The sequence below is a fragment of the Aegilops tauschii genome, chromosome 2 (assembly GCF_002575655.3).
Source record: "Aegilops tauschii subsp. strangulata cultivar AL8/78 chromosome 2, Aet v6.0, whole genome shotgun sequence".
Lineage (NCBI taxonomy): Eukaryota > Viridiplantae > Streptophyta > Magnoliopsida > Poales > Poaceae > Aegilops > Aegilops tauschii.
In genome coordinates, this window is record NC_053036.3 from 546,347,512 (window position 1) to 546,357,511 (window position 10,000).

The window sequence follows — 10,000 nt, forward strand, 5'->3', positions numbered from 1 at the left end:
TTTATAACTAGATTTTTTATCGGTCATGTGAACGTGCAAAACCAAGTGTTACATTTCGACAATTGTTGATGTGTCGATCCAATCCGAGCAATCGCCTGAAATCTGCATCTTACCTACACCCAACTATCACTGTCCGGATAGTGTCAAGAGCAGGGTTAAGTCTCAGCTTGGAGTCCATAGTGAGGATTTTCATGGTTCTTATCTTGGGATGCCCACGAAGGTTGGGAAATCTCCTACTAGCACCTTCACATTCTTGACTGACAGAGCATGACAGAATATTTTTGGATGGTCCGACCGACCATTGTCTAGGGCTGGAAATAAAACACTACTGAAATCAATTACACATGCCATCCCAACATTTGTCTCCAGCTGCTTTCGCCTTCCTATCGCAACAACGTGTGAGAAATTTCGCCAAATTGTGGCCCATCAATGGTGGGGTCGAGAGGATGGAAAGAGGAAGGTACACTAGAGATCTTGGGCTTGGCTCTCGACCCCGAAGTCGCTTGGTGGTATGGGTTTTCGCGATATGGCGCTATTCGACCAGGCAATGCTCGGTAAGCAGGGATGGTGGCTCCTCACTGTACCTGATTCACTTTGTGCTCGTGTTCTGAAGGGCAAATACTATCCAACCGGGGACTTTTGAAATGCCACGATGCCTCGAACTGCCTCGGCGACCTGGCGTGGTATCCTACATGGTCGGGACTTGCTGAAAAGAGGTGTTCAGTGGGGGCATTGGTGACGGTAGAAACATACGCATCCTATCTGATCACTGGATTCCATCAACACCGCCGGCTATGATGCATCCTTTGTCTCCCATTCCTGTAACCGCCATTGTCCATTGTCTTCTTGACGAGGTGAATGGCTCTTGGGATGTGGAGACCGTGAGAGCTTTCTTTCCTGAGAAAGTGGCTGATGATATCCTTTAGATTCCAGTTAACAGCTTCAGGGGTCCAAATTTTGCTTGCTGGCCTTTTACCAAATTTGGAGAGTATTCGGTCCGGTCTGCGTATAACATGGCGTCTTGCTCTGAACCTGTGAAAGGTGTGTTGGATCCTGAAGTGGCCGAGGCCATGGCGCTCCGTCGAGCTGTCCGTTTGTCGAGGGAGGAAGGCTTTGCTGATGTGTTTTTCAAGTCAAACTGCCTCTCAGTGGTGCAACGCATGAAATCTCCAGTCTTGGATCGTTCCATGGTGGGATCTGTTTTGGCTGAGGCCAGGGAAGTGGCAAATGGTCTCCACTCTGTGTCGTTCTTGCATGTGCGTCGGCATCTTAATGTTTTAGCTCATGTCTTAGTTAGATCAAGCTTGTTTTCTACTAGTCTTTGTATTTCTGATTCTGCTCCGGATTGCATCCGGGAGACTCTTTGTAAGTTTGTTGCTTGATCAATAAAGGCCGACGTTCTCTCTCTAAAAAAAACTAACAAAATAAGGCATGGTTAGCCAACCAATAAGACTGAAGTAAATATTATGTTCGCCTCCCCCCCCCCCCCCCCCACACGTAGTTGGTCCAGCATGTCACACAAGAAACCATGTAACCTCCGTTGTATCACTCATGAAAGGCAACGGTCGTTGGCTTATTAAATCACTGACATGTGAGACCGTCTGTGAGTAAACATAGTAAGCCAAAACTCATTTCTCCACCGCCAAAACTCATCTCTCCACCGTGTCTGAAAATTTCCCCAAAACTCTTCTCCACCACGCTTGGAAATTTCGTTATTTTTTCATGTTTTATTTACAGTTAAGTGTCAAGAGTTGTCTTTTTTGAAGGCGGAAAAAGTGGTGTACTGGAGGACTCACACAGCCGTTGGATGAAAATTGAGCGGTGGAGAGTACGGATGTGAGCATGTACACGGGGAGAAGGGAGAGCAGCGCCCGTGTAAAAAAAAAGGCCGTGGCAGCCACCCCGTCCACGTGGCGCCCAACTGCTGGGCCAGCAGATCGATTTCCCATCCAACACCGGCGCACTGCACCCGGGAGGCGCGAACGCAAGCCACAAACGAACGACGCGCCCCCATTCTTCTACCGGGCGCCATGGCCGCCGCCGCACTAGCAACGCCTACAGGCCTCCTCAAGCTCCCTCCTTCTTACGAGCCACCTTCTTCCCCGTCCTTTGGCACCACCTACGGACGGCACTCGCGGAGACGGCCTCGCCTTTGCCGCCGCGGAGCCCCGCTGCTCGCGGTGGCGGCTGGGGAGGTGTCGTACACTGAGCCGGAGGAGGCGCTGCTGGAGGCCCTCGTCGGCGTACAGGGCCGTGGCCGTGCAGTCGCGCCGCGCCAGCTCCAGGCAAGGAACCAGCCCACTTGGCTTCAGACTGCAGTACGCGCGTGGGCGCGCGCCATGTGCTTGTTGAAATGTTACTGATGCGGCGTGGTGATCCGCGTGTGCAGGAGGTGGAAAGCGCAGTGCAGACTCTGGAGGCGCTGGAAGGTGTGCCCGATCCGGTAGGTGCCCTTGTGCTTTTTCTGTATGATTGCGCTTGAAGGTAGCTATGGAGTTACCTAATGAGCTCATGGAAGTGTATATTTGTGTTTTACAAAAAAGGAAAAAAAATAACCATCATTTGTCGGCAGCATGTGCATATTTGTCTCGAAATACTTTGATCTTCAAATGGGCACAACTAAAGAAGTGAAGATATGCATATTGTGCCATGAAGTGAATTGCCATCAACAATTTTCATTATTCTAGAAAAAATAAAATCAAATGATCCAATCATGTTTAACTAATTAATTGTACCAGTACAGAAGATACTCTCCCTCCGTATAAGTTTACTTGTCACTTTTGACCGTATCATGGTTACCAAGGAAACAAATTCATTCATCCAGTGTGTCAAGAACAAAAATGCATCTATAACTGAAGATGGAGTATGGTGAATGAAGTATTACATTGCTCTTAGCATTTACCGAGGTGACTATTAGAGAAAATACAAATAACGAATACCTCCATTAGCATGCATGTATTTGACTGCTGTAAATTTTCTAGAAAAATATATTAGAAAACAAAGGTTGCTGCTTAGCATTTATGGTTTATATGCAGACCAATTCAAGTTTAATTGAAGGTAGCTGGAAGCTCATATTCACTACAAGACCAGGGACGGCATCCCCCATTCAGGTAGAATAAAACTAGCATGCTCATGTGAGCAACTATATGTTCCATTTTGTATTTTATCTATGCATTACGTATTCAGCTGTTGGATCGTTCACACCTGTAAAAGTGACTAAATTTATTCTCAATTCACATTCGATGCAGAGGACATTCGTTGGAGTTGACTCTTTCAGCGTCTTTCAGGAAGTTTACCTTAGAACAGATGATCCAAGGGTGGTCAACGTTGTCAGGTTTTCAGAAACAGTTGGTGAACTGGCAGTACAGGTAACTGCTCTGTCGATAACTCAATGTCGCCTTAGCTTCAAATGTATAGGGAAGCTTTGTGTATTTTGATGTTTCCTATTCAACCATAAATATGCTTGTGATAGTCTTGCCCCAAATTCTGCTGCTTCATTTATTGCTGCCCTCAGTGGCGTCTAATTGTGTTTTCCAGAGTCTGGTTCTATATAGAAACTCATCGGGTTGTAGAAGAATTACATAATAATATATGTATAGTAAGCTTCAATGTCATGCTAGAGGGAAGTGCATGGGTATTTCCTGCACAGAGTAAATACAACACTGAAATTAATATGAGGACCAATATTATCAGGAGCTAAACAACAAAATTGATAAATATAAATTCACTTGATCATCTGATTTTTGCTAATAACAGTGTTTTAGGATAGACCGGAGGGGATACGGTAGCACTATATTGAAACACATTGTATAATACATGATACCATTATGGGTGTCCTGATCTTTCGATGAAAACCATGATATTGATTTGGTGGAGTAGACTTTGACGATCGGATTACTCTGTGCCCAAGAATTCTTTTTTAGCTTCATGGAGAGGCTTCATTTTAGAATATAAGGCACCAAGCAATACATCGTCTTCATGCACTGTCTTCATCTTGAAGTGACATTATCATCATTTTCTTCTTGGTCTTGACATTGATTCCTCTTTTGAACTTACATTCTTGGTCTTAACTCGTGCTTGAACCTTCTTTTGACCAGCAAGTGGAAGTAGAGGTAGTAGTGGTTGTATCTACGGTGGTCATGTCCCCGTTAGTACATTACAAAGCCGGTAGTAGAGCCAAACACATAAATATCGTTCATTTTTCTTAGTGTGGTTCTTTCGTAAGACTTGGCGGATAGAAGATTACTGCTCAATTAATATGTATTTTTTTATTATTGTAAATGTTGAAGACTCACTGAGTGTTTAATTGATCTATTGCCATAGTAAAAATGGAGAACGTTGGGAAGAGATGGCTTCTGCTCCCTTAAATATAGATACCTAAACTAGTAGTCTGGAACTGTTGATTCAATTCAAGGAGGATATATGCTCTTACTTATGCTACTACTAAGTGGTACATCTATAGTGCTTTAAGGATGTTCTGCATGATTTTGCAATGAGGTTTGTTAAACAAAATATCAGGCAGAAGCAACTATCAACGATGGGAAGCGCATTCTCTTCCGTTTTGACCGAGCAGCATTCGCCTTCAAGTTCTTGCCATTTAAGGTTCCGTATCCGGTGCCATTCAGGCTTCTTGGGGATGAAGCAAAGGGTTGGCTTGACACTACATACTTATCTCGTAGTGGTAACATACGTATTTCAAGGGGAAACAAGGTATGTAATACATTGTCTGCATGTAACGTTGCAGCCATGGATTTAGGGTTTTGAATTGCGCAATTATTCTCTCAATTTTGTTGAACCCATGGTGGAGTATATGTAAAGCACTTCTCTATAAAAGATGCGGTTTTTTCCAGACCTCCTTGTATTTATTAGCTTTCCAAAACAACATGTAGTGCAGGGAACCACATTTGTTCTCCAGAAAAGTGCAGACCCAAGGCAAATGTTGTTGTCAGCTATATCTGCAGGAACCGGAGTAAAAGAGGTATGTTATTATACCTTGGATGTCCATTATAGCAGTAACATGAGGTATTCATTTGTATAATATGCTTGTTGGACAGGCTATAGATGATCTTACTTCAAGCAAAAAAGGGGTTGTGGTTGATATGAACACCCTAGCGGGAGAATGGCAACTGTTGTGGGCTTCACAGGTCAACCTTTACATAAGCATTACAAAAGCGATTTGAGATTTCTATGCATGTCATCTCTTGTCTGTGGAGCTTGATTTCTTGTTGGCCATGATTTTATTATAATTGAGTATTTGACTATGGAAATCAAAATATAACAAGGCATCCCCAGACATTTATGAGTAACATCATTTGCTCTACAGTATCTTTTTATCCAGTAATTTATATTTGTTACACAACTCTAACAATATTGTACAGTTTGCTATGATTTATGTGTAAATCTATTTACACCAGGGTTCTTCCCAGCCACTCTTATAAAAGAACATACAAAATCGTACGGGTATCAGACCGAGATTGAAGTTATGATTCTTGCTAGAGTCAAAGAAGGTAGATGCTTTTCTGAATGTTTTGAAGGGTCTGAGAGCTGATGCATATTTATGTTTGATGAATGCAAATGACTTGGTAGCCCTGACTCCTGTTATTCACAAAAACTTTGGCGGTCCTGAATGTAACCTGCACCTAATGGTTCAGATAATTACTCTCTTCTGTGTAAAAATGTGAAGGCTTTACGAAAATGGGCTCAAAACTATCTGACTCTTGTGCAATCTAGTGGTTCAGAGAATAACTCTCTTCTGTGTAAAATATGAAGGCTCAAAAGTCAAAACTATCTGACTCCCGTGCAATTTTCCATGTAACCGCATAAGTAATTAAGTATATTCAAAATGATACAGGAGAATATATACTATACTTTAGAGATGGCATCTGAGGCGTAGGGGTAACTTCCACTGCTTGTAGGATGTGTTTTCCCTTTCATATATTTATTTGTATGTGCAGAGTGAGAGTGGAGGTGGAAGCTGGTCATCTGTTGCATCTGCCGGTCTCAAGGATTTCCAGGTAAGCTGCAGAACCTCAGAAAAGCCGAGGAAAAAGATGATATGATACTCTCGTGTGTTTCTTGGTAGTTGACGTGAATCAACTATTCATTCAGACCATAAAGGAAGATGGGCAACTGAAGAATTTGGTGAACCCCTTTCCAGGTGTCAGCCTCAGTGCAAGAGGCAACATATGGTACGTTTGAAGAGCTGCATATATGTTTATGTGTATTTGTCTGGGATGATTCAGTCGTCAACCATAGCAGTGAAGCAAACATAGTGTGGGTGTCTTTACTCCATTTCGTTAGTACGTGTGATATACAACTCTTAAAATTAATATGCTCACAAAATCAAAGAAAATGGCATATATTTCACTAATGCCATAAGGAAATGCGAACATGCATGACTGTACAGTTCAATATTCTGTACACATGGTCACATTCAGGAGAGGTGATGTTAGACGTGTTGCAGGAAGATTGTAAGAATGGTACATACAAATGACTACATAGATGTTTAAACCATCCGGACATTGGCTCGTTTCAATGCTACTTTCATACATCAATACGCTGTGGTGCACAAGCTTGATACATCAGTTTGTTACTATTCAATCTGTACATGTATCAAAATTCAGGTCACACATATTTATTCTGTTCCTTCTTGGAGTTCCCTTGTGATCTTGATTTATAATTTTATACACCTCCATTTCAATACTAACACAAAAGGTACACTTATATTTTGTGCTAAATATGTTCTGTTGAACTTGCAGCAAAACTGGGAACAATACCTTCGGCGTGTCCATGAATGAAGGCGTTACTCAAGTTGGTGGTGTACAGTTTCCCTTGGAAACTGGAGGAGAGTTTGTCATGGAGATCTTGTAAGACCCGATTCCCATTTCCCTTGACTTAAAGATAAGAGTTATGGACTGACCGATTTGTTGGTCATTGGTGACTTGACATATTTAATAATTAATTATTGTCCTGATATCTATGAATTTCCTTTCAGGTACATTGACAATAAGATAAGAATATCTAGCCTCAACCAGCACAAGCTTGTTCATTTACGCATTGTAAATAAAACATAAATGGCCAAATTGCTTGAGCTTATTACTGTAGATTGTTGTATATACCACAGTACTTAGATTGATGAAATTATGCATCTGCGCATATTTACGATCATGCAAATTTTGAGTTCTTTATTATTGGGAAACTGTACTTTAATGTAATATAAGAGATTTCTCAAATCATTACTGTGATGCACCCCTTTTTTTTATTTTCCCTAATTATCATTTCCCATGATTTATGCTTTTAGTTAGGAATATTTTCTCTGCCTAGTCATGATGTTTGAAGAATGCCAAGACCTCCAACGTATATAAATCTTGTTATGACATTCCTCATCCACCAAAAACACAGACACCCAATTCCCCATTTTACCCCTTGGTAAAAAGCCTCCAAAAATAATAAGAAGAATTCCCCCATTTTCATGCACTTACAAGACTTATTTTTTTCCCAACGAGCTTCCTTTGATACCTAGACTCGTCGACGGCATCACTGTAGTAATCCTGGTCAGCACAAGCCATGTATTCATGAAGCACAAATCTGTAAGCACTCCTAACTGAAAAAACTTCATTCTTCTCATAGTGCCAACTGCCAAACAATAAAATTTTCACTGGCGATATTAGGAACACACAAGCCAATCATAGGTATAGCATCACGAGGGTAAAAAATATGCCTAACCAGATCCTCATCCCAACTCTTTGTCCCGGGGAGGAAAATGTTACACCCACTTAATCCTTCATCTATTTCTCTTGCTATAATTTTTTAGTCCAGACTTTCTTGGCAGCCAATTTGTTCGGCCAATATTGACATGCTTGCCACATACACTCTTCACATGACTCTTTTTTCAATAAGTCCAAACCATGCACGATTTACTTGCCACAACAGTGAAAAAAAGAAGAGAAAAAGATAATCCAATAAATGACCATTAGAATAATATTTTCCCTTGAGTAGTCTCGTATAAAGAGGCCCAGAATTACTAGGAAGTGTCAAACATGTATTGCCAAAAGAGCCGTATTAAATAAATGTAGGTCATGAAAACCCATACCTCCATGCGCTTTTGGCTTGATAGTCCCCCTCCCCACGATAACCAACGTACCTTTTGTGGGTTTCTCCTTCTCCCCCATCAGTAGTCCCTAATCAAATGAGACAAGTCGTTGCATAAAGCAGCGGGAAATCTAAAAATCCCTATCACATAAGTTGGCAAGGCCTAAATGACAGATTTAATCAAACTCTCCCCAGTCGCGCTAGAAGGATACTTCTTCATCCAATTCACTATCTGCTTCATGAATTTGTTTTTTGTAGATTAAAGTTTGCCAGCTTTCATGTGCCCCTCGGGAATTGAGAGTCTCAAACATTTGCCCTCAAAATTGTCCGTGACCACATGAAGAATCACCATGATGCCTACTTGGTCCTGAAACTGCACCTTTTGCCAAACATAATATAAACATTTGGATGAACTTAAATTTCCGTCTCTCACCCGATTCTTACGAAGCCAGTATATTCTTGATGACCAGGGATTGGTCAATGAATGGTTTTACAATATAATTGCGTTCGAAATTTCCATTCGGCCGGTCGTGAGTTTGATTCCAAGTAGCTGCTTTTAGTTTTGTTGAAATGTGTTAAATGGTTCCATTCGAAAACGTTTTCTTGGGGGGGATTTTATGCTCAATTTCTTTTCGTGCATCTAAATCTATGAATCTATTTAAGGGCGAAGTGAACTTCAGAACACGATATTTTTGACCCCTCCTTGTTTCAAAACAATAAAACTTCTTTGGTCCCTGTTACACTTTTTTTTCAGGGTCCTACTACACTGATGTGAATGTGATGCTCAGAGTTGTGGAGCGAATCAATCTGTGATTGGATGGTTAAAAAGATAGTGATATCACCTACGGCTCACTAGGGTTCAAGTCATAGACTTACACTAGTGCTTGCATTTTTTCTGTATTATTTTAGGCCCAGAGACGATGTACGGCTATCATAGGAGCTAGCTCTTGAATGCGTCAAACTTCACCAAACCTCTCGTTGCAACGGAACGGACGGCGATCATTACTGCTCGTCAGCGTACGGCCACACACCGCCAGAGGTCGCCGTCGCCGAGCAGCTCCGCCCTCGTGCGGATATACAATAGCACTCCAACGACATCACATTGGCAAGAGACGACAACGCAGGTCGCGCTCGGGCCAGTCAGTTCCCTGTCTGTCCCCGCCGGGGTCCGGCAACGTCCGCGCCGCACGCACGCACGCCACGCGCGCGGCTCACAAGTGTCCGTTCCATCTTGCCGCCACGATCCATCCCCGGATGCATGAGCGGCCGCGGAGACGTGACCGGTCGGCTGTCCCGCTCCGCATGCCCGTGTACGTCGGCAGATCTCCGTCCGGGAGATATATGTCTGCGTACGGTTTGCTCGTTATGGCCAGAGGACTTTGCCGGTGCGTACAGACCATCGCACGTTCGAAAGATACTACCGGCACATGCCCGCTCCTCGAGGCGGGCGAGGGCGAGATTTCGAAGATACCGGTGCACACGCAGCCGGCCACGGGAGACTGGATTGAAGGCACGGAGATTTTAGGATTTTTGGGAAGAACATTCGGGTCCGATAGAAACGTGCTCTCGGAAGCGTCGTCGGGTGGAGTACGCCGTGGTTGACTTGAGCGAATGGGAGCTCCCCACGTGCCACCATATGAGGCGGAGGTTAAAGCCTCGTGCCATGCGGATGCGTGGGCCTGAAAACGGTGTATGCCGAAAATGCTGTCGCCACAAGCGAGAGGGAAGCGTCGGTGATCTGCTCATCATCATCCTAGCACTGACAGGCGGGTCCAAGGGTTGGTACAAACATATAAAACCGAATGCACTAAGTGGGTCTATGGACTACTTCCTCGGCTCTCAAATATAAGATGTTTTGGATATTTCAATATAAACTACATACGGACTGAAAACACACTAAAATGTGTCT

General features: G+C 43.1%; 1 protein-coding gene across 1 annotated transcript; it reads left to right on the forward strand.

Annotated features, from left to right (window-relative positions):
- Positions 1-1,910: 1,910 nt before the first annotated feature.
- On the forward strand, positions 1,911-7,235 carry LOC109748480 (probable plastid-lipid-associated protein 12, chloroplastic). The gene is made up of 11 exons (XM_020307504.4): positions 1,911-2,285; positions 2,390-2,443; positions 3,036-3,110; positions 3,249-3,368; positions 4,519-4,710; positions 4,895-4,978; positions 5,055-5,144; positions 5,955-6,014; positions 6,109-6,188; positions 6,759-6,866; positions 6,995-7,235. Exons 1-11 carry the CDS (start codon positions 2,031-2,033, stop codon positions 7,071-7,073), a joined length of 1,197 nt encoding a protein of 398 aa, XP_020163093.2. The 5' UTR covers positions 1,911-2,030; the 3' UTR covers positions 7,074-7,235.
- The last annotated feature ends 2,765 nt before the right edge of the window (positions 7,236-10,000 follow it).